The sequence below is a fragment of the Poecilia reticulata genome, linkage group LG7, assembly GCF_000633615.1.
Source record: "Poecilia reticulata strain Guanapo linkage group LG7, Guppy_female_1.0+MT, whole genome shotgun sequence".
In the NCBI taxonomy this organism is placed as follows: domain Eukaryota; kingdom Metazoa; phylum Chordata; class Actinopteri; order Cyprinodontiformes; family Poeciliidae; genus Poecilia; species Poecilia reticulata.
In genome coordinates this window covers 24,691,898-24,717,715 of record NC_024337.1, presented here as the reverse complement: position 1 = coordinate 24,717,715, position 25,818 = coordinate 24,691,898, and the positions used below count along the sequence as shown (strand labels likewise).

At 38.5% G+C, this 25,818-nt stretch overlaps 1 protein-coding gene across 7 annotated transcripts in view; it reads right to left on the bottom strand.

Moving 5' to 3' along the window:
• Positions 1-25,818, bottom strand: part of LOC103467457 (cyclin-dependent kinase 17-like) — a 46,938-nt gene that overhangs the window by 17,313 nt on the left and 3,807 nt on the right. For 4 of the 7 annotated variants that reach the window (XM_008413852.2, XM_008413853.2, XM_017305803.1 and 1 more), the window contains exons 2-4: positions 17,265-17,425; positions 13,000-13,161; positions 702-835 (exon numbers count right to left, since the gene is read on the bottom strand). In XM_008413852.2, the coding sequence (XP_008412074.1) occupies positions 702-835; positions 13,000-13,161; positions 17,265-17,425 (457 nt within the window). Of the gene's footprint in view, positions 1-701; positions 836-4,682; positions 5,728-12,999; positions 13,162-17,264; positions 17,426-25,818 lie in introns of those variants that run through there. The other 3 variants (XM_008413856.2, XM_008413858.2, XM_008413857.2) reach the window with 2 other exon arrangements.

Below are 25,818 nucleotides of genomic sequence, written 5' to 3'. Positions count from 1 at the left end.
TACTAATCCTACATTTATGTCAGATAAAGACTATTCAAAATGTCAACTTTGTCACACATTTGTCTTTGTTTAAAAATAGAAAAAAACTGTTTTACCCTGTCGGATTTTCAACAGTGTGACGTTATCTCTGCTCTAATTATGTCAATGATTAATGACTATTCATAGCAACGAGATATTAAAAACATTATAAAAGTTGGATAAAAAAAAAAAGGTATTGGCCGAATAGAGCTTTACAAAACCTAAAATAAGAAATAATCTACAAAACTCTGATCTGGCTATTTTTCCTCTCTTTACTTTCTTATTTATTAGCTCATCACTTCCTTTTTATCACTGGTTTTATAAAAAAAAAAAAAAACTGTTGACATTAAAACTGCTTGGTTAGGTTCAAGGACCAAACCTACCAGAAATTTCTGCCACCTAAACAAGACGACTCTGGATCCCAATATAACAGTACCAAAACCAGTACTGTTTAGATTTATTAGTGTGCCCAATCTGTCAAGATAGCTCTACAATCTGATACCCCTTAAAGTTCTGGTACAGAGTGTAATGGATGGTGGTGGAGAGAAGATCTCCCCACAGCCTCTGGTGTCAAATCTCAAATGATTAATATTTCCAGGTGTTCTCCCCTCAGAGCCAGATCCTCAGAGCAGTCTGTCAGGTATAAAAGCCGCAGTGTATTTGTGCCTCTGAGCTTCATGCACCTCATTAGATATGCGCCGATGATGATTGTTTCTCATGCGAACCCTCACTGGACTCTGAACCTCGTCAGAGGATGTCCCAGACGCTTGATCACTTTCACCATCTGAACCCATCTTCACATTTTCATGGACAATACCTGCAACACACAAACACAGGCAAAGTCACTCTTTGGTTCAGGAACAAACAAAACATACTTAAAATAGATTTTGTAAACTTATACAGACTTATTTGTTGATTTGCTAATTAAAACGAGCAATTGTCCTATGTAGTTGTAATGATGCAGTGTCTTACAACATTATTCATTTCTATTGCTTTTTGTTTTTCACATTACAAATGCAAACTTTAATGTACTTTATTGGGATTTTATGTAACACCAAGTAGCATATTATTAGTCAATGTCTCCACTGGGGATTAATAAAGTATATCCATTCATCCATTCATGAAGTCATTGTGATGACATACAGGGTGTTCAAATCTAAAACAAACAGATGCAATACTTTGCAAACTTTTATTTTGAAATTATATTTTTATTTCCTTGGTCAATAACAAAGTAGGTCATTGACCTAATTTCTGTTGGTCAATCAGATAAAAGTCCTAAAAAATACTTTCAGTTGTGTCACTGAAACACAACAGCGTGTGAAAAGGTTCCTGGGGTATGCATACTTTAACAAGGCTCCGAATTCTTGTTAGATTCCCTGTTCTATGAAAGCCAACGACAGATCTCCAGATGATTGATGGCACCACCAGTAATAGGAAGGGGTGTAAGCCAAGTGTGTGTAAAATGGCACTCATAGGTCAGAGATCAATGTAACTGCATGGTACAGGAGGTTTCCCATCTCTGCTTGCCACCCCCAACACCTTCATCTGGCCTAGAATCCATCTGATTAATGAGTCATGGAGCAGCTGACAAGACCGCCTCCATCATGTCGGTGTGTTTGTGAGGTAAAAGTGGGGGAAGGGACAAAACGGTCTCAACTTGCTGTCACAGAGACTCTGGGTCATGAACAGCACATAATACACGTGTTTGAACCTTGGTGCTTGTGTTCACGTTTTCAACGAGTTTATTCAAAGAAAGCGAAAGCATTTAAAAGTAATCTGCCATAAACTGCACTGTTTACCCTTGGTACAGCCAGTCAGCTTGAGATAAGACATTCAGATAGAGATTAGGAGGTTAGAGGGAGAATGAACATGGAGGAGAGGAATGATTAGAAAGGAAGAAAGATAACTTCCTTGACTGACTGTGACACATCAGCCATGGGATTTAAAAACTCTGGGCCAGAAAAGTGAGACTATTTTTTTAGTAGGCTGTCAGCTGCAGACCAGCTAAGGCTTATTCTGGGTAATTTTTTTTTTTATCTATTCCTGTAATAAGGATACAAGAAAGACAAGCTGTACACTTTGTCATAGAGTTTGAGGATGGAAGATATAGAACAAAGCAAAAATAAGAACAGTAAATAATATTTACTGTTTTTTTACTACTCGTTAAATTTTTGTCACTCCTTATTATGGAGTTTTAAACATCTCTCTAGCAATAATTTAATTAAACTAATATAGACCTTAAATTAGATCCTTTATTTTTATTTGTTTTTCTATTTGTACAGCTTGAGAATATTCTCAACTCTATCTGATGTCACCAGAAACATCTTGTCACACTTTTTATATCCTGATACTAAGCATGCCACCTGCATGGATATGCAAACTAATATAGACTTATACAAACTGGGCTATTAATTTAAATAATTCTGAGATATATTCTGAGATTTATATAATTTTATATAATATCATAAATTGCCTTTTATTACAATTTATATCTGAAGGATGGATTTGTTTCTCCCAAGTTAATTTTTGAAAAACTAAAAACTCAACTAAAAATTGTTTTAGAATGACAGAAATCTCCCATTACACCATTGTGTAGTAAAAACAGAGAAAGCGCTATGCTGTAGAGTCTTATCTGGTCGTATCATGTCCCTATACTAATAGTATCACCTCCTTTACCCACCTTTTCTGTAAGTTATGTGCAGTACGGAAGAACCTGAAACCCTCTGTACCTTTCACCCCTTGTTAAAACAGGAAGAAGTCATTTAATTTAAAAGTGTCTTGGCTACAAAAACAACAGATAGTTAAGGCTTGGTTGGCATTACTTTTCGTAAAATAATACTTATCTGGGTGGAAAAAAGATTGGCAACAATCTGGAAGTATCTGTGTGTGTAGCTTTAAAACGAACAACTGACTGCAAGACTGGCAAGAAAGTAGAAAACCTGGCTAGTTAATTATTAAAGATCTCTTGTCAGGCTATAAGCCTTATACTAATAAGAGAAAAATAACAGAAAAACTAACACTCTAATTTGCTTTACCTCTAAAATATAAATGTATCTGATACTATTTCCATATAGTTGATTTTAAAAAGAGAACAGCTGCTAACACACTCACTTGTGTGCTATTGTTACTAAGTTTAATACTTCCATATCTAACTTGTCAAAGCTTTAAAAATTGTTAAAGAACTAAATATTGTATTGATGCAGTTATCTGATAGCAGAAGTAATAGCTGTAGTATGTTTAATTCTTAAATTAAATTAATCAGTTTATATAATAAGTTAAGGTTATTTTGTAAGACTTTTCTTTAAAACATCTAAAATATTATAAGTAGAGTGCAAGGAAATTATTTTAGCATTTATCATGTTAAATGCCTATAAGTTGACAAAAGGAAAACATGACAAATAGTAAACATACCCATATAAGTAAATTTCGGTTTGTGTTCAAAGATGTAATCACATCACATTTGTGATGTAAGAATACAGGTAATAGCAATAATGAAGGTCAGACCACGGAGCAGCCAGTTGTCACATAATCAAGAATTAACTTTCACAACCCAGATGGTGAAACCTTAAACTGGAGGTAACTGATACCAGAGTCAAGGGAAACTGATCCTGGGCATCTACAAATGAACAGAAGCTGACACAATTCCACAAGGTTGTGACAAGTGAGCACTAAAGTACTACAAGTGTAACACAGAAAGCCCTTTAAGAGGGCCCTGATCTTGCTTGTTTGCATATACAGTCAAGTAGATGAGGGTGAATGAGATAAGAGGGCATGTGGTGGGAGGAAATTTCCATCACTATGCAAACCAAACCCAACAATCAGCCCAAGGTCGTTTCACATTCAACACAAAGCACAAATGTCGCACACTTCTTGTTCCACCAAGTAGCCTTTCTAACATCTCCTGAAGCTCTCCTTTTTCCTGTTCCTTTGAAGACAAAGAGCAGACAGTAAATGTCACAAGTTACCCCTGTGTCCCTGCATGCAGACCGGTTGGCCTAGTTAGGGTTGCTGACTAAATGCTGGAAGACTGAGCGGGATACTTTCAGGACAACCTCACCCAGCTCTGCATGTGCTCCAGGAAGCTGGAATTCTATATAGAGCACACAAAAAATGACTTCAAAAGGAGGATGCAAAAACCAGTGAGGAGTAGTTAAAACTGTGAAGAAGGTCAGAAAGTTACTTCAAAGACTAAAGGAAATCTTTAGATTTTCTGTTATGAGCCTGCTAACCCTCCTCTGTTTAACTCAGTATTTTTACTTACTGCTCTTACAAGCTAAACTATACCAAACTTTTAAAAGAGAACTCCTTCTTTATGGCATCCCTTGGGACCAGGTTGCCAGGGGGTAAATTATATGTTTGTGCAGCCTTGCAAGTAAATCAACCTGAGAAACTACTTGCATAAACTAACTTCTTTTCTAACTTTTTTACTATTTCATGTACCCACCAGTAAAGTTTGTATAAAAGCTTCCAGTGTGGATGCCAAAAGTCATCTTCAAGTTTGGATGGATGAAAAATAATATTTTACTTGTAGAATATTTGCTACCCATGTTTTTACCTATATTTGAAAGATGCATACAGTTCCAATACATTCTTCGATGTTGCCTTGGATTGATGGATATTCAGGATCAGGGTGCAGATGAGCTGCTGGGTGAAGATAGACTTACCGATCCGGTTTCCTGGTGGGCGGCATGAATCCAGCATTCGAAGCATACGGAATGGCGACAGCCTCAGAGGGGTGTCTCTCTCCCCCATCCTCATCCCCTCTCCCATTTTAGCCTCTCCCACCTTGGAGTCTCCCACCCTGGGAGCAGGTCCAGAACACCCTTGGGGATTGTCTGACATATCCGTTCTTGAAGAAGACTCACGGCACTAACATTTGAATATCTTCAAATGTTCAGAAATGCATTTCACTCAGTACGAAAACTAAATCCAGGCCCTCTCAAGGAACTGAGGTCACTTCAGATGAGGTTTTAAGTCAATAAATCCAGGCAGGAGTCTTGTTTTAGAAGCTGTGGACCATTAGAGGTCCAGGCTTTCCGTCTGACAAAAATCCAGTCTACTATATTGCTCCAAGCAGAGGTCTTAAATTGTGAGGACAGTGCAGGCGCACTAATCACAGCAACAACTCCCTTAGCTGCAACTCCACTTCAACATTCTGTCTCCCTTTTAGGGTGTTTTTCTGTAGATTCACTCTCCCTTCACTTCTCTTGCTTTCTCTCCTCTTTCTATCTGCAGTCACACTCCTCCTGCTGACTAAGGAAGGTCAAACAGCGTGCAGGTAGGTAAAACGCTGCAGAGATTGCCCAGTGCATACGATGTCTCAGAAAAACAGGTGCTCTGTCTTCATTTGTATCTTCATGACACAAGCAAGCAAACACGTGCAGAGATTCACAACACATTTATCTTACCCCTCCCAGGGAAGACAACAGTTTCATCTGTCACATGCTCAACTATCTGACCTCATCGGCTACCAGATCCTCTGTATCCCTTCGTACTTTTCTTTTCACGTGACGTCCCGATTCCTCTTGTCCTTGTTTTTGTTTTTCTCTCTCTCTCTCTTGTTGTGTCAAATGTTTTTTCTCATGTCCTCTGCGGTCCCACTGTTGTTCTGCACACCACTCTATCCAGGCTGTTATGCTGCTTTCTCCCTTCCACTTCCCCCTCTCGATCACTCCCTCCTTGCCTGTGGCGCTCCTATCAGTGCTTCAGTCCTCTCCCTGCCTCCCTTCACCTTGCCATTACTCCCCTCCCTCTCATGTGATAGCAGTCGCTTTCTCTCCGCCTCCTCTTGTTACCATCTCTCCCTCGCTCGCGCCGAGATCGGAGATGGTATTGAAGATCGGTGCTGTCTTTCGAGTCATGAGCTGATGACAACGTTTTCTGCATGATCGGCCTTTTTCTCAATCCCATCCCTGTTCCCCTCCTCTCTCTCATGTTCTCTGGCTCTCTACTCTCTGGCTCCTTGCTCTTATCACTCTCTATGGATAAAATTAAACCCTGAGGCTTTTTGATAGATGCCTCTGGCATCTTAGCAGCTTTTCCACTTTTTCTCTCTGTCCTTCCTCATGGGCGTGACACAGCGCAGTATTTTGGCACCAAGTATCACAGCTCATCTCTTCAACATATCTTATCTCACATGCAGAAAATGTTCCCACCTAAATAGACATATCACCTACGTGACTGTTTGACTTTAACTTACCAGTGTTTTCCTCAGCTTTATGGAGCCAACCTCTCTGCTTGCCCCACTGTTTATGCACACTGATTATTACCAATCAATAAAATGTGATCTTCCACAAAATGTTTATTTTTATTCATTTAAGTAAATAAAGCCCATTAGGAAATGCACACATTTGCTTAACATCTTTGTGTAATAAGTGTGAGAATCAATTTCTTAATGAAAACAATTACTGATGCAAAATTGACTAAATAGTATATTACTGAAGATAGTTTCGATATGTTTTCTTTGTCAAAAACAAATGAAATGTTTGATTTAGAAGGTCTTTCTGAAGGAAGTGTTTCATTTTCAGTGATTGTCAGGTGTGTGTGGATTGTGTGGGACACTTATACTTACACAGGGGTCTACCATTAAGTTGGCTGTGAGGCGAGTGTTTATACATTTATCTGTTTTGGGAGTAGGGATCAAAACAACAGCTTCGCACCTAAGGAAAGGATCTAAACTTTGCAGGTGTGTAACTGAGTCTTTAAAGGTAGACATTAAAGACGGATGTGATTTGGCCCATTGGTGCAGAGAGCTTCTGAAATAATAAGTGTTGATGTCTAAATACTCATGGGTGCCAGGTTGCCGGCGGTAATCTTCTCTTTTTCAGATTGTCATGCATATTTCCCTCCGGGTTTTCTTTGCAAGAAGGATCCTCGATACAGCAGAAGATAACGCCTTAAAGAAGTATTTAGACAAAGTGGGACGTCTTGGATGGATACTTCATCTAAATGTCAACAAGATAAAGTCATAAAAGGCCATCTTTCCTCATAATAATTAACACTATAAAGAGCTGATCCACAAGCTGGTGATAGATAAAGCCTCACATCCTCCTTCACGTCGGTTTTCAGGTTGTCTTGTAAACATTAACTAAGAAAACACTCTTGTTCAAAGGCTCCCACACCCTACTTGTCAATAATGATAAACCTAGTTACCATCCATTTGCAGCTGATATCGGTTTGTTTATTGTAAATACGTTGGCTAATTCAAGTATTTCCTAAAATAAGATAAGAATAACAGACAAATAAGATTTTAAAAATGTCTGGGTGTGGAGGGGAGATTAAAAAAGTATTTGTAAGAAATTTAAGCATTTTGGTGTTTACTTTTTCAAAAATCTGCATGCCGTGTTTCAGTAGTCACACTGTTTCTTAGACTAGAGCTCTGGTCGCTTGCAGTGAGCTGCAAACAAAGTGATGGTTTCCAAAGATGAATCCTTTAGCTTCAGGCTGGATAAAACATCAAGGATAAAAAGCTCTCCACTCAGCCCTTCTCCAAGCACTGTTTCCATGTCGCTTTACATTCACAGACACAATGTCAGACTCGAAACAATTTCCCCTTGATATGCAACCATCCCACACCACTTTTTGCCCCCACATAGGCCTCATTCACCATCATACTGCCACCTTCTTTTAAGCATTTCTACAGTCAAATTATTTCACACAAAACAGTGTTGTCACATTTTCTTTCTAAATATAACATTTAATGCAGCCCGTCTCTACACTAAGCCGACAATAACAATCAAAGTGCATTTTTTGTCCCTGAGGAATATGCATAAAAGAGAACCATACGCACAAGCCTAGGAGGGGTTGGGAGATTTTTAGTCTCCAGTAATTACCTCTAAAGCTCTTCTCTGCATCTAAGGAATCTTATTATTCAATTACTGGGACTCGAGTGCCTCCCGTAAGCTTCTAGCTCTGTTTACGTTGATCCCCAATATCCCAAACCCCCAAAGAACACATTTGCACATTCGGCTTTGGAAATTACCAGCATTCATTAGCAACGTCTCGCTTAAGCCTCAAGCGAGCTTACAACACCAATCACAAAAAAAAGGAGTCCGCCCCATTGTTCTTATCAAGTCCAATCCAAGAACCCATAAATGGATAGCGGGGAGCACAGCGTATGAGGGAGAGGTTTCCAGCTATTAATGCAGTATTAATGTGCTACATTTAATCCTTTTCACTGATTAGGTCTCTGAACGTGTGTAAATTGAAGGGGAAAAAAAATCTTTTATCTTTGCATTTAATATTTAAATTCAGTATCTTATCTACAAAGAGAGAAAGAGAGGAAAGGGGGAGCAAAGGAGAGGAGACATCTGTGACATTATCAAAAATAGCAGCTTGCGACGCGTTTGGAGACGAGTCGGCAGCTTTTAGCAGAGTTGTTCTCTGTGCGAAACCGACAGGATGGCCGACTAATCCTCAACAGTGTAACTACAGATTTTCGCACAAACACAAAGGCAGAGATGAGGCTGAAAACTGCATCGCTAATCAGTCCTCGCTGCATGTGTGGGTGTCGCCCTATTTAGCAACAGATTAATGCGAACCTGTGAGTTGGGCACACACTTCTAAAGAACAGACTTACCACAAAATGCCACGTTATTTACCGATCTGTCTGTCCATACAGCCATGGTTAAAAAAAACAAACAATCTCCTTCAATTCCAAGGCTTTATAACTGTTATTATGTCTTAAAAATGGATACCTTGATATACGAGTTGACCTTTTACATTGTAATTTAATACTGTTACAAAACGTGCAGAAATAGCACATAAAAAGCTAATCACACCCAATGATTTGATCAATTTTCAAACAAGTTGTAGAAGTACTATCTTATGGGTCTTGTGTCACAGTGTTTGAATAGTTTTTTACAACCTTGCTTCAGTCTATTAAAGTTTACATGCCGTTATTTATACGCTGTTCTTCGTAGTTTCTGCCAAAGCATTTACAGCAAGTTGCGGTCTGAACTTCCACCAGGGCCCTAACGCTCATCCATCCATTTATTTTTCAGTGATTCTGTTCAGGGTTGGCTTCTTGTCTGATTGAACACTGCCTCAAATTTGACTCTGCAGCTGCTAGTCTTGATTTGAAAAATCAAGACTAGCAGAAAACTGTTTTGCAGTTTTCTGGAAATTTGTTCCAAATCTGCTTCTCCATGTTCTGGTTCTGGAGATGCAGAGTAGACCGGAACTAGAAGACCTTAGTGATCTGGAAGGTTGATACAACAACAACAACACTATAATGTATTTTGGTGCTAAGGCGATTAAAACTAAGGGATCTAAGATCTCTGTTTCTGCTGGCAATTCTTCAAAATTGTTCAGTTAGGAGGTCTAACAAACAATTCCTACATAATTTTTGTGGTGAAAATACTATAATTTTCTGGTCTCAAATTTCCATCAACACAAGATGGATGGATGGATGGATGGATGGATGGATGGATGGATGGATGGATGGATGGATGGATGGATGGATGGATGGATGGATGGATGGATGGANGATGGATGGATGGATGGATGGATGGATGGATGGATGGATGGATGGATGGATGGATGGATGGATGGATGGATGGATGGATGGATGGATGGATGGATTAAAGCATACTTGCGAATTTCAAATATGTATCATGTAGGCAATAAGACAGAAATAAGACGTGTCTCTACTCTAATTCCGTTTCACATTTATTTCTACACTTAAATTTAAAATTGTTCCATGTTACGTAGGAGCTGTGTTTACGCTGAACAAGCTAAGTGAGGCCTGTGGAGGCTGAGATGTAGTTTCTGCATATTTGGGTGAGATTTTAGTTGGTTTCAAACAGCCTGACCTTAGAGTAAAGCTGCTGAAACAACCACTTTGAGGAAGATTAGCAGCTGTTCTCTGTATTTTCCACTTGTGAATGATTGTTTTCCCTGTGACGGACTAAGAAATGACCTTATAAAAATTGCTATTAGTGTGTTTATAGGGATGTTTATAAAAAAAAAAAGCCACAGCTCTATCTCTAAGATCCCTATTTATATCTTTTCTCCTATGAGTAACATACACCTAATGCTCCAGACCTAAAAACTGCCAAAACTTCAGCAATAATAGAAATAATCAGATTTGGAGACAATCACTGTATCATGCGCCTTTGATTAGCATCACCTGGTTGCAGCCAATCCTCTTAATTATTTTGAAACTAGAGTGTAGTGAGGTTATATTCATATAATTTTAAGACATGACAAGGACCAATTACTATTTTAACCATGCTAGAACACGAACACAGCAGAAGTAAAGGAAATTGTGCTCTCCTTTTACCTCGACTCAAAAAGAGAATACAGAGGGCGGGTAAAATGATGATGGAGAAAGTGAGAGACAGAGAAGTGGTGGGTTATCTCCTTAGTGCAGCAGGACACAGAGATTGCATCAAGCCGCTCAATTAAAGGATGCAACGTGCTCTGACTGTCGAATGGCACGCAGTGAGTCAGCAAGACCAACCAGCTGGCAACACACACCCACAGAGAGTCCCCCATTACATTTCAAGCTACACCTTATCAAGATTTTAATAATAGAGCAGCATCTATTCTAGGTTCTGAGTCACGAACGGGGCCTTTTGGGGATCTTCAGAGCTCAGAAGCAGATGTGTAGCTCAAAGTCCCTCCACCAAACCAATAATCTGTGGGGCTCTGGCTTATACTTTCTGTTTTGCTTGAGGGCTAGACTACCCATTAGTTTGCTCACCAGAACAGACAGACCTAAGCCATCCATCGTAAAAGATATCTTGATCAGCAAATGTGCAGTTCCCTGCAAAATATTTGAACCCCTTGAAATTTTATTTTTCCACTCTTATCATTTTACAAACATACATTTCAATGTATATTACTTTAATTTTAATTCGACAGACTTACAAAAAGCAGAATGTACATAATATATGGTTTTCAAAATATTTTATAAATTAAAACTTCAAATGTGTGGCTTAGATTTTTATTCGGCCCCTCTAGTCGTTACGTTGTAGACGTCACCCCTCACTAAAGCAGCAAGTCTTCACGTTTCTAAAAACTTTTAATCCTCCACACGCCAAAGGTTTTGTCCATTCTTCTTCGCAAAACTCCTCAAGCTCGGTCATACTGGATGAAGAGCAGCTATGAATGTCAATTTTTTGAGTCTTGATAAACATCCCTAATTAGATCCAGTCTGCATGGTAACTGAGTCATTCTATCAGATAAATATGCTTTGATCAAAGTCACTATGTTTAGGGTTGATGTTCTGCTTAAAGGCAAACCTCCAGCCCAGTCATCGTTTACTTTTATTAGTGCACCCTGCCCTACAGCTCCTGACATTAGCCATCCAGCCAAACAGAAATGAGATTACAGGGATCCATAAAGCCTAATGCAACATTATATGTTATATGCAGAAAGAATGCAGACAATATTTGTGGCTTAAGTATAAGCATGAATTTGTATTTGTGCACATTAGATTACGGTTCTGTCTCTCCACATCATAAACAATATTTGCAGAAAGGTCAAACTCTGTCACAAGCATATTGATCTATTCCGGCATCAAAAGAAAAAAAAACTTAGACCAGAGTGTCAGTTTTCCGCCCACAGGTGGCAGCAACATCCCGATCCCTCAAAATTAAACACATGGATCAGCCGCAACAATTAAAAGCTTTGACGGTTAAAGAAAACAGGAATGTTTATCTCATTATATGTTTTGCAGGGCTTCCTTGGCATCACATTTAGACAAGGTTACATTGTCAAATCTTAGCCAATTCTCAATAAATATAAACACACTAAGCAATACAGAAAGGGCGCTATATGGGCAGAAAATGCAGTGCTGAAAATTGTGCTGTTCTACATGTCAACATGACAGGAGGAAGATGTTGAAGTCACTCATTTTTATTATTTTTAGATTCAAATAGTAGTAAGTAAACTTAATATAAGACATATTAAACTGAATGTAAAAGCTTTAGATTGGGTTTTAACTACAGTAGATTAAAAGAGTCTTATAACACAAAAAATAAATCAAAAGTGGAAAATGAGACAAGCTCAAACTGAGACTGAACATGCCTCTTCTAAAACGAAAGTTGCCATAAAATATTATCTTATAAATAACGTGAGTTTGCAAATGAAAGGAACAGTTTTGATTCTGTAGTTAAAGTTATCTTATTACGTTTCGAATCTAACCGTTTCAGATAACACGTTGAGTGAAGTGACCACAGCAGGCATCAAGAATTATTATTCTATCAAACCATATGAATACAACTATATTTACTGTAAAAAATAAATTACAGATTTGCTCAAGTTATGCATAACTGGGTCTATTTAAATATTTGTATAATACAAAATGTTAACACTGTGGAAAAAGTTGTTTACCACAGAGATTCCCAAAGTTAGGGATGCAACTACGTAACAGGCAGCACACTCTTCAAAATAAAATGTTATAGCAAAAACACTCAAAGAAGCTAAACGCAGATTTTTAAAAGCTACAGTCTATATACCAGTAATTAAATTAAATAAATTCATTGGCTGCTGATGCTGTTTGTGTTGTTATTACTCTGTTTAATTCACTACGTATGATAGCATGTTATTTTGTTGTTTAGAAGCTGAATAATTTGGAACCTCCTGATATAAGAAATTATTTTAATTAAGGAAGCATGTAATAACTCCAAGAAGGACAAAGCTGATTCTGAAAACCCTGAGAACCTTGCTATGTTTGGAAATGAAGCAACACAACAGTAAATAACTATTAGAATGAATGTCAAATTTGATCCAAGCAAAGGGAGATAGTGCACACTCTTATCAGCATGAAAAGAAGCCAACTTAATTTTACTGAAAGATTCCTCGGACTTTGGAATATTTACTAACACAGCAGAGTTTGATATATTTTCTTATCTTGGTTAGATTCAGGCATGACAAAAATGCCAACAGCAGAAACCTTTAAGGGGTCAAATAGACGTTTTCTTGGCTCTGTACAACTAACTCAACATGTGTGTTTACATGTATGTGTGATTATACCCAAAGATCCAGTCCTGTGAAGGCTCAGTAAGGCTCTTTCCCTCTCCAGCCCTCCACCTGGTTCTCTGCGCAAGGCGGTGCGGCCCAGATGACCGGCATATTGACGCAGGAAGGAGGGAGCACTATGAGAGGCAGGAGGGTGCGCTGAGCACACCACGGGCACTGAGATGCACAACATACAAGGGCAGGCATGGAAAGAGACACAAAAGGAAAGAGAATGGAGAAGAGGAGAAAAAAGACCAAAAAGATTCAAAAAGTTGGACAGGCAGAGAGGACCAAATACAGGACACATGAAAACAATTGGGAGTAGAAAATGGGAGGAAAAAGAGAGAGGAAAAAAGAGATGACACAAAGTAACACTGAGACCAAACACAGAGTCAAGCCGAATACGGAACACACAGGAAGAGTACAATATGGAGCAGTGAGAGGTAAAAAGGCAAAGAACATGTGCGGTTGCTGTGTTCAGGTTAGAAAATGAAGCAGCAGTGGCACATAGCAATTTGAATGTGAAATGAAAAAGTGTGAGGCATGCAAACTGGAAAACATGTTGAGTCACAAGTGATGTGGACAGCTGACAAAAGCAAGACATGCAGAAAGAAAATCAACACAGGGACTGAAGAAAGCAGGCGAGAAAAAAAGCAAAGCATGACAGATTTTTAACCTTAATGTTGAACTTAATGTATTTTTTTCTTGGAAAGCAAAACCCTAACAATGACACTAAGAATGTATGTTTTATCATTTACACATCATACTAATAAGTATTAACACATTTGTTTGTGAAGAAAGAGGATCTCCAAAGGACAGATAATTACTTCAAATAGAATTAAAATGCCAGTGTGATTATAAAGGAAAAAATGTTTCTTTATAAAATTTTCTTTCTCCATGATAAGTATTTTTTTTATCAGTTTTGCAAAGCTGTAGAGATGAAAACATGTGGGAGTTTGAGCACATGTGGGCAGGGAGGTCTCACAGTGCAGCGAACGGCCGTAAGAAGACGGTGATGTAGAGTAGTTGTTAAAGTTTAATGCTCCTTCTTTTCTCATCCTCTACATTACTCCCTCTAGCCTCTTTGCACTTGCTGCCTGTGCTCTCTGAAAATGGACTGACACAGCTTGAGCTATTACAGGCTGAAGAGAGGCATGTAAAAATGAAAAGATGGAAGCAAAAGCAGAGGATTGCACTGACTAAAACAATAATAGGGGATAGATGCTGCAGCGATGGAGCTAGAAATCAAGATTTTTGCTGCTGACATAAAAATAAAAAATGATCACAGCACAGTATAGCTTTAAATACCACTTTTCTGGGGGGCATTTATTATTTTTTGCCAAAGTATGCCCTCTTCTGCAGGTTGAAGACTTGATTTTCTGCCTGGTGCCAGGCTAGGATGCAAACATTTTACAAAACCAACCTTGAAAGCCTCAGTGTGAGGTCTCACATTTCTACAAAGCAGGAACTGTAATCCTTGAAGATGCCCAGCAGATGGCATCCAGAGTTTCAAGCAAACAATATGAGCAAAGATGCTGTGTTTTGCTTGAAACTGAAAACACAAAATATGAGGTCACAACACTTTAAAACTTTGTGCCAGTCTGTCTTTTAGCCTTGATGACCAAGATAAACAAGGAAGTTAATTGTGATGAAGCTGATGAAGGTGTGGGTGGTGATGAAGAAGAAGGTTGCGGTGCTGTAAGAATATTTGCAAGTGTGCAAGCTCGCCCTGAATGACTCTATTAGATACAAGACACAGTTTTACATTCACACTTTGGGGCAGAAAGCACATACGAGCAACCAAATGCATTATTTCTGTTAAATCAAAGTGAAAAACAAAAATAACATATCTGTTAGCAACAATAACCAAAGATACCCTCTCCAGTAAATCTGTGATGATAAAAGCACCATAATTGTAAATAAAAAGCAATACAGATATACTACCCAATGAAGATTTCAGAGCTGCTAGCTGTTAGTTCATGAGATTATGGAAAACAGCATCCCCCACAGCGCACTCGGGAAAGATTTGAAATATAAAGAAATTATAATAAAATAAAAGTTACTTTTGCTACAGCAGCTTAGTCCTTGTAGTTCTCCGACATTGACCTTTGGAGGTATTTTGAGTTCACCTTGATTTCATACTCGGAAGAATATTAAGTCCTGGATTAGAGTTTTCTATAGACACTTCAATCAACTTAGTTTTGCACCCAATCCAAATTAAAAACTGTCTCTATTGCATAAACGTAATCGAGAGAGAGGTTAGATTTTTGTTCATTTTCTGTGTGGGATTATGATACTGTAATGCAGGATTATTTTTCGTTTGAAGCTTTTTGCACATCTTTACTAGCGACACAGAAACTGTGGAGGATGCTATAACTGAAACCAGGCAAAAATAATAAACATACATATTCTTGAAGCAGAGAAAGTGCATGACATCATACTTATTTTTGTGTTGTTGTCCTCTTTTTTTGCAGCATGAGAAGGTCTCATGCTGCAATGAGACAAGTAGTTCAATGTCTCAAGAAATGCTGACATTTTTTCAGGTATTGTATTGGTCTCAAATGGGATGGTTATGGAAATAGTAATGATTTTTGTTTGGCCCTGTACTTCAGCTGATGAATTCTTCAGAGTGATTTATTTAAAGCTGTTTGCTCCACATTCAGTTGTTTTACACATGTTATATGCTTTGCTGTTGCACCAGATTGACAATGCGGATCGCAATAAGGACAAGAAGATGTATATGTCTATAAAGTGACAGCTATTTTCGCATCAGCTCCTGTTCTCAGCCACTAACACACCATGTGCAGAAGTGTTCAAAGAAGTTTTTTTTTATTTTTATTTTTTTTTACTTGAGTTATTATTTTGTTTAATTCCTTGGAAAACTCCAGGTCCCAACTCAAAGAAGCAAATGTCAGAATTTGACAAAAATCTGAAAGGAGGAATCATGTTTGAAAGGTTTTTTTTTTAATTAAGTAAAAAAAAAAAAGTATTTATTATGGATTTATTTATTTCATGGTTGCAGACGTATTTATTTCATGGTTACAGATAGCATAAAATATTGAAAAGTGAATTTGCCTGTTATAGTACAAAAACGTAGGCATCTTGTTTCAAGATTTTCTTCCCATTCTTGCAAAGAAAAGCTTAATGTTTTGTGAGATTTGGTTCTTTGTGCATCTGGAGCTGTTTTAAGCTCTACCAACATACTTTGGTTAAATGCATGTTAGGGTGAATGAGAGAACAAAAGTCAGTTCTTTACTTTTGTTAAAGTCTTCGGATGTGAATGTTTCACCCTGCATTATTAAGAGACGACGTCCTGTGCGTGGTGTGGCAGAGTTGCACTAACCCAAGTGTTTTTTTTTTCTATGTGGAAACGGTTGGTTTGACAGGACCACCCCCCAAGATTTCCCTCTGTCATACAGGGACATTTGCCGCTCTTCTCCTGAGTGTCACGCTAAGATCGCGGGAGAGTCAAGAGACTTTCAGAGAAACATCGCTATTCCGAAAATTTGTTGTAATGTAATTGAATCTTTTCTTCCATTCACAATAAAATGTTGTGTTTTCAAAATAAGAGCTAAAAGTATCTTAGTTTATAACTATTTATTGATATTAATAGTAATTGTCTCTACTTTTAAGCCGCTCAGTTGGATGTATATTTTTTCATTAAGTCCATCATTGTTTCCAAAAGCTTCTCTTTTTTCAGTCAATAAGCTCATTTTTTTGCAACTCTGCCTTTGAAGAAGCATGTAGTAAGTCACACTGATATTTTAAAGACTGGAGCTACCCCTACAAATTATTAACTTGCATTTTTGTTCACTTTAATTATGCAATGAATAAAATAGATTATTGTTTGTGATTGCAGTTATCTCCATTCTCTGAAAATGCTAGAAACTAACATAGCCAAGACCATGGCTGCTTTGAAAAAGTTAAGAGCTCTTCAAAACCTACAGGATTTGCATTAACTGTTCCCAACTAAGGATTTTTAAAATAAGCTAAATTCCCCTAATAAAAAAGGCTTGGGTATAATAAAACCTAACATCTCTTTAAATGTGCAAACTTTGGAGTAATGATTCTCTCGTGTTCTCGTTCTATAAAAAGTTTATATTTTGAAAAGAATGTTTCCTCGTTGACTGTGTAACCTGTCCAAATCACTGAATGCCTTTGCAGCGATACAATGTCTGTAATGCAGGACTTCTATTGAACACAGCTTTCATTTCGGCATGTTAAGGTGGTGATGTCAATGAAGGTGTTTGTTGATATGATTCTGAGAGTACATGTCTCACCGTTGTCCCTGGCTGTAGATGGCTCATCCAGAGCCATCTGCTCTGCCAGCTCAGACAGGGAGTCATCGACAGGTCGAGCACTTCGTAGAGACATGGACAGCCTCCGCTTGATTATCTTCATCCTGTCCATCTTCTCACCTCCACCACAGGGGCCCTCTGGCCTAAGGAGGAGGAATAAAACAGCATCAACATCACGATTGTCATCGTTTCTCTAATTACACCAGTGAACCTCGCCACCTTCATAATTTTTACTGTACAGCGAAACTGCTAGAGTGGAGTCCCCTGCGCATTTTCCAAAGTTCTTTGGGCTCCCAATGATTGTGTTTGTTCACACACCGTGAGTTCTCATTGTTATGTGTCCCAAGTGCAAACACTGCAGAATAAAAGACAAAGAATGAGAGACAGGCAAACCCAGAGAGGGAGAGAGAGAACATGAGGGAAAGAGAACAAACAAAAAAAAAATGTACCCAAAAAAAAAATCATGTAAATGGCTGACTGTGCAGTTCACCAGAGATTTAGACAACAGAAGCCTTCCCAGATGAGTTGTGATTGACAAGCATAGGCATGCACAACTCCCACAACTAGTAAGAGATGGACCACTGCAAACAAACTCTGATGTGCTTAAAACTAAAATTAAAGCAAATTAGTATTTATGCAATATAACTGGACGGTTCTGTGGTAGTAAAGTCTAAGCAAGGGATCCATGGACAACACCTTAATTAAATCACAAAGTTGGTCTTTACTTATTTCTTATAACTAATAATACACTGAACATGCAGCTGGAAAGTACCCTATTGTTAAAATAATGAGCAGTGGGAGCAAGTTGTTCTTTCAGCTGAGAGATTCACACTTCAGTCCCAGGTGGCACACGACGGTTTAATGTGCAAATTTGCGACAGTTTTTACTTTGAGTTTTGCTCTATTTATATATTTATATGTATATATACAGCGAGCCAGCACAACATGCTGTGTACTTTGAACTAGAAGAAAAACTGAAGTGAAGTGCATTAGCACTGAGTCCTGTGTTGCAATCATGGCTGCATTTCTTTTGTGGGATGTCCCCTAGCAGGTTTGCACGTCTATATGCTGGACTTTTTGCTCATTCTTCTTTGCAAAATAGCTGCAAAGAAGCAGCTATTTTGCAAAACGGATGATGGTTGAAACGGATGATGGTTTATATGAACACAGATTTTCAAGACTTGCCAAAGAATTCCAACAAAATTTGGGTCTGCACTTTGACTGGGCCGTTCTGTGGAACGTTTGCTCTTAACCGCTTCAACTAATCAAAACTTTATTCATAGAGCACTTTCACACACAAATGTTTTACAGAGGTTAAAATGCAGTACAGATATTTTGGCTGTTTGGTTAGAGTTGTTATCCAGCTGGAAAATGAATTGCTGCTCCAGTCTCAAGTCTATTACAGCTAGCATGCTTTCCCCCTGAATTACCCTGTATTTACCTCCCCCATCTTTGATCTATTTTGCTTTTCAGCTTTTCTCACATAGTGTCCCCTCAGCATGATGATGCTACCACTGTGTTTTACATTGAGAATAGTGTGACGTGGCTGTTGTGTAGTGTTAGCTTGGCACCACACAGAGCACTATGCATGTAGGTAAACACCTCTTTTAGTCTCATTAGACCAGAACCCCTCTCCATTTGTTTTCTGTGTTGTATTTCGGCTAGCAGCAAACAGGACTTCATTTGAATTTTAATTGTTTTCTTCTTGCTCTTAAGGTTTATGAAGAACACAATTAATAGCTGTTGATAGTTTTTCCCATTTTACCTGTGGCTTTCTGCAGTTCCTTAAAAGTTGCCTTAGCCATCTTGGCTGCTTCTCTTTTTCCTGCCCAGTTTGAGTGGACAGCCATGGCTTGGCAGGTGTTTAGTAATACTCTTTCCATATTTGATTGTTACGAAGTCAAAATGTGAAAGGTTTGAACCATATGAATAATTGTCAAAGTTGATGTACTTTTCTTTGCATGCATGCACTTTGCTGTGGATGGCTTGTTTTTATACTGCATCCTCAAAGTAAAGGCAGCAATGGCAGACCGTTTCTGTTTCCCGTCCACTTCCCGCTCCCTCTGTCTAATCCAAAAAAGGTTCTGGAGCTGATAAGCACACACACCAAAGTACACACAAATACGTTCAGCGCCCACTGCCCTTCACTCTGAATCCATCCTCGGAGGCTTCAACAAAAGCCATTCATCCTTTCAGGCTCTCAGTCTGTCAGGCCTATTAGAAACACACAGCGCTTCGAGGGAACATCCTCACAGAGGACAACTGGCTTTTCTCTGCCAGAAGATGTGCACAGGCAGAGTCTGTATTTCTAACAACATTGTTTCTGCCAGTTCATATGACCACGGTTTGGTTTTTCTCTCCAAGACATGAAGTTTAAGTCTTGAAGAAAAGAGTGAAAATAGAACATCCCTCTTTTATTTCACATCATCCGTTACTTGGATTATCATGGTACTAAGCTCCCTCCCCCCGCTGTTTTGCATATTTTCCCAGACTCCATTAAGAAGGAAGCCTCATGCAAACTTGAAGCTATGATTCACAAATTATCAGGAATAATGAGTCACATTATAAGAAACAGCTGGTACCCATGCTTTTCCTATTACCAAGGTAATACATGGAAATGTTATCATCAACGTACAGGGGTGCTCCTGTTCCAGCACGCGGACATTCACACACACACGCACGCACGCACACACACAGACGCATATTATGTCTTCCTATCTTCACAGGGACTTTGCATTAATTTCTATACCAAAACCTGACTCTTACCCAAACCTAACCATTACTATCTAACCCTTAACCTGAAGACCTCACTTCTTCTTATGGGGTTTGGGGTTGGGCCCATAAGGAGCAGAGGGTCCTCATAAAAAGCATTTATAGGAAAAATGCGTCTTACAAGCAGAGAAATGCAAACACACAAACACACACGCACACACATCATGACAACTAATTTCACAGTCTTAATCTTATCTGCGTTGATATAGCACGAATAGTAATAAGAAACCCATCCACCACTGGGTGATAACACAAAGGAGCACTGCAGATTGCAGTACTAATTGATCTGTGGGCAGATATAGCAGAGCTGTGCAAAGGTCTTTAGTCCTCGTTTTTTTATTTTTCTCTCCGGAGGAGGAAGCTTTTCAGAAAGAAAGCTTTCTCTGTTTTAAAGGTTCAAACGTATTCTTTGTACTTTAAACACGGTCATTTTCAGAGGAATGTTGCTGATTGTTTTCAACCCACCTAAGTCTGATCTATGAATCATTCAGACATAAAAAAAGGCTAACAAACTTATAAACCAAATACTGTTTACATTTCAACAAAGAACTTTTATTTTTTATCATTTCTCCTCAGAAGCAGCCTGTCACTAACAGAAACAACTTTCAACTATTTCCCCACTTTAAAATGCTACAAGAAAGTCTAAGAAACTGGAAACAAAGCAGAAAGAAATCACTTTCTAAACTTTTCTTAGTACACAAACATCAGTCGCTTTAAAAAAAATAAAAAAATGTCCAAAATGATTAAGCCACACAGTGGATTTAGGTTTCAAGCAATCTTTTAATTTTAACCAAAGGGGTTTTTTTTTTTGTTTTTTTCACACTTGTAGTAATAATAATACTTTGGAGTGGCCCAGTGCACACCAGAACTGGAAATTGATAGTGAGGGAGATAAATATTAGACTCAGAGGAAAATAAAAGAAAAAATGCCAAGAAACAAGAGGAAACATGCAAAAGCAGCCAGCAATAATAAAGAGGGTTTAATTGCGGCGATGTCAATAAAGTAATTCCAATGATGATTGACAAAGGTATCTAAAGTGTTTCCACGTGCCCTTGTTTTTTTTTTTTTGAAAACATATAGTCCTTTTGTCTTGCTTTGTTTCTTTTGAGCGAGGTCTGTCTTAACTCCTATAATAAATAAACTAGTTGGTTGAATGAAAAATAAAGTCAAATGTAAATCTGAAAAAGGCATTATGTAAGCATAGATATAACATCATAATGCTACATTTAATTTACATCAGACATCAAAATCTGAATCTGGGAATTACATCGCATTTAAATTTGACAAATGGCAGAAAACCAGTAAAGTTTGCTAGTTGCTGGGATGCTAATTTCCATCAATACAAGTTGACAACAATGTATTTCTTCCTATTTTTGGTCCTTAAACGCCAAAAGAACATGTCCACCGAGGATGCTACAGTTTCATGGATGCAAATTTTAGAAGAAAGAAAAGTCACACACAAATATTGAACCATTCTCAGCTTTGATTGCAGCATCGGTTTGCTATGATATCGTTTCAGTGTGTTTCATTTATTCACTTCCAGGCCTGAATTAACGTTTAAAGCAAGATCTTGTCGAAATGATGGGCGAGCCAAACAACAATGCGGTTAAGAGCTGGACTCAAGTTAATTAAATCCTGGCATCGTCAATTTGGAGTCAGGGAAGATGAAATCCAGTGAACAAATAGCCTGGTCTTTCAGCATATTTATGAAAACAGCTGAGCTCTTTCTTTCGGCATATAAAGTTGCTGATAGTCTAGACCTGACCAACTGCAGCAATCCCAGACAATGACAAAGCCTGAACAGACTCGTACTGTAAGCACTGCATGATGGATGCATTACTCCGTCTTTCTGGAACAGGGCAAATCTGGACTCACTGGCCCACATCACCTTCTTTTATGATTCCCTTAAAACTGAAGCCTTTTTCCTGATAAGCTTCTCTCATCAATTTAAGGACTGTTTAAAATATTAACTAATCACTACATTTGTAAGAGTTAAATAACCGTTAGCCAGAAACATCCATCAACTAATTATCCAGTGGGTGGTTCTCATCTCATCTATTTGTTTTGTTAAATCTAGGTATTGACTATTTTTTTCGGACATGCAGTGAAGCTGCCATTGTCACTACATTTTGTATGGAAACCAGCCAGACAAGATTTTGAACTCGGAAATGCTTGACAAACAACTTTCCAAGGTTTCGGGGGAGATTTTTGTGTTTCCGACAGGGAACTTGGAGAATGGCATTTCTGAAACAGAATGTACTGCAACAGCCCACGTTCTAACAGGAGGAAAGAAATGCATTCATTTTATAAAAATAACTTAGAAAATTACATTCCTCTAATCTACTAAAAGCTTGTGAGGTGACATATTGAGATTTTCTTTTCATGAAATACAAAAATCTTCTAAAATTTGCTTAAATGTTCTGAAAGATTAAATGTTCCCGTTCTTATAATGTTTAGCTACCTACCTGTTTAAATGCTGATTTAAATATTTCTTGAATTTTAAATCTTTTTTTTTGCAAAATGACATTTTATTGGGAAAAAAGCGCATTAAAAGAATCCACTTCTTTTCATGAGGCCTGCACCTGTGATGGTTTCTGGAATATGTCAGCAGTAATGAAACATTAAACATGTCCACGGGACGTTTGGTCTCGTGTGATGCAGATGGACGTTGGGAGAGTGAGAAACTTGGCAGCAGAACATCCGTGCGTGGTTCGAGACATGTGGCCGATCACTGCCAACATGTGCACACCACACTCACCAAACACTACCAACCCACGGATGAAAAGAAGGGCAAATTCAGATGAAGGATGCAGCCTCACTTTCTAAAATTTTCACAGACTTTCTGCTGTTCAGATGAGTTTAAAAAGCAAGGCACAAGTACTAAAATCCAAGCATTGTGATAGACACAGGAGATCAAAGGTCAACAGGATAAATAGCACAAAGGAGCAAAGGAATAAAACCTCTTTGTGCCAAACCATTCGTCTGCGTCTGTTAACAGCTTGTGAGCATGTGTTTCCAGACACATGTGGGGTGGCTGCAAGGTTGTGGCATTTTGGCAAGTGAACTGATACATCCCGGAGAAGGACAGAGGAGAGGTAAAGTCGAATTTATTCAAGACACACACACGCACACCACTTGGGTTGCTAGGTTACAGGCCCAGGCCGAATCTGCAGATTTGAGGTGAAGAGAAGAAGAAATGAGAGTGCGAGAAATGAGAGTTCACTTCTCTCCTCAATCTCGCCTCATTCTCTCACGCAAACGCGTTCAAACGTGATCATGTCTGCTTTAGAAACTTTTCTTTTTTTTTCCACAGAACCTTCACCAGAAGCTAGTATTGGATTCCTCTGGCTGCTTTAAAATGGAAAACAATAAATTGACTTGGGGTATGCGGGTGTCACATAAAACAAAAACACACACACGCACATGCACGCATACACACATCGTCAATAGAAAGAGTTTGATTCCTGGCCTGTATTTCCACCGTTTTTTGGGGGGGCGGGGGGGTTTCAGCCTTCCTAACTTGAAATCTCGCCCCTTCCTTCTCTTTTTACCGTAAACCTGAATTTTTATGTAATTCGCTGACACACGAATCACACGCATGCTTGCACATACATGCAATGTGGCAGAGTGTAGCGGGCACACACTGTGGTGCTCCAAACACTGCTTTTTGAGCAGCAGCCTCGGGATGCATGAGTAATGCACAAATCTGCCCAACTACAGAATCCCACACACAAACGCACACATAGCCAGTTAATCCAAACAATGGTCCATTCTTCTCATAGACCCAATGGCTTCTCCTCAACAGCTCTTCCAACACTTCGCCTAAACGGTTTGATATCAGATGGTAGGAAGAAATAGTGGAGAAAGGCAAAGCTAATAAGATGTTTTTATAATCTTTATGAATTAAAGGCAGGAGAATTGTTTCTCTTTGAGAAATCTAAAACACTGGTGTCAGTATATTAATTAATTTTGACACAAACATGTTGGCTAACGTCAGTATCACCATATAAAAATGGTAAATTATTTGTATGCCTTCCTGGTTCAAGTATGAATGCCATCAAAATACTGAACTGTTTTTGAAAAAGCACCTTGCTAAAAAATATTCATACCCCTTGGACTTTCCCCCCCTCAGTTGTAACCTACTCAGAGAAAAAAGGGAATAACATTCCCATGGCATGATGCTGCCATTGCCATGTGTCATGGTGAACATGGTGTGTTCAGAATACCATGCAAACTTACATTTCCTCTATATAGACAGTTCGTTCAACAAAAAAAATTACATTTCACTCTCAACCCATCAGAACTTTCTTCCACAACTCAGCTTTGTCCCCCACCTGGTTTGTGACAAACTGCAAAATAGACTTCTTGTGGATTTCTTTCAACAACGGCTTCCTTCCTCCCTTTATAAAGGCCAGATTCATGAAAAACAAACAACTGTTTTGTGTTTATCGTGCCACATGCAGTGATCAATAAGTGACCATAGCCAGTTTGCAGACACACATTCACACACTGCCTCCACCACGTTTCACAGATGATGTGTGCCATCTGGATAATGAGCCTTTCCTCAATTTCGCTTTTATTTTACAAGTTAGTTCTGCTTTCAGGCTTTCAAAAGAATTCTTATGCACAAAATTAGCTATTTACCAATGTAGTGGAATAGAGCCCTTAGTATTTTGCATCTTGAATTAAATAATCTGTCTAAATCACATGAAGATATTCACCAAACACTTTTCCTGCACTTTCAAGATGACTTTCTAAGACTTCCTTAAAAAACAGAACATAAATATTCAATTTTACAACACAAGAAGAGTTGAAACAAAAAAAATAAAAAATTTCCCTAAATTCCATCCTATCAAAAAAAATCCACTTTTCATGAGAAACTATTTTCTATCTGTTTGGCCATTATACTGTTAGGATCCTCTATAACAGTGGTTCCCAAAATTGGTCCTCAACTACCCCTGACCTACACATTATAGTTGTCTCCTTCCTTCTAAACATATAAATGAATGGGTGATTAAGAGAGGCTTCTGCAGGATTTGATGGCTGCAGAGGAAGTCATGTAATTATTTGAATCAGGTGTGCTGGAAAATAGACACATTTTCCAGCACAAACATGCAGAAGGACACAAACTGAAACACTGTTACATTCGCCTTCCCATTTTGTGCTCACAAACCAGAAGAAACATTGGGAACAAATAAGATAATTACTCCACATTATGCACTTTACAGAAGTATTCTTTCTTATAGAAACAACATTGCTGCACTTTCCGCTGCCTGTGTTTTGGACTTTGTCTCCACCAGCTTTGCACATCCGGAAGCAGAGATTCTTGCACATTCAGTCCATCACAGGGTGACACACAGACACACACAGGACAAACAACCTTGCACACACAGAACTACACCTAAGCAAGAGAGACCAATTAGCATAATAGTGATGATTTTGGAGGAAGGAAGCCAGAGCACTCAAAGAAAACCCACACACACAGGGAGGGAACATGCAAACTCCACACAGAAGAGACTCCAGGCTCTTCTGTGTGGAGGATTCAAACCTGGGGTCTTCCTGCTGCAAGGCAACAGTGCTACCAAAACTGTGAAGCCCTGGTCCATAGTCTATCACATAACATTTTAATAAAATTGAATTTTGTTTATGTTTTTAGAGGTGATCTCAAGAATTTCATCTGTCTCTAACTCCTGATAGTACCAGGAGTCCACTGTACACCTTATTATCATTATTTTTATGGTTAACACACCTTGGTAAAGGCATAT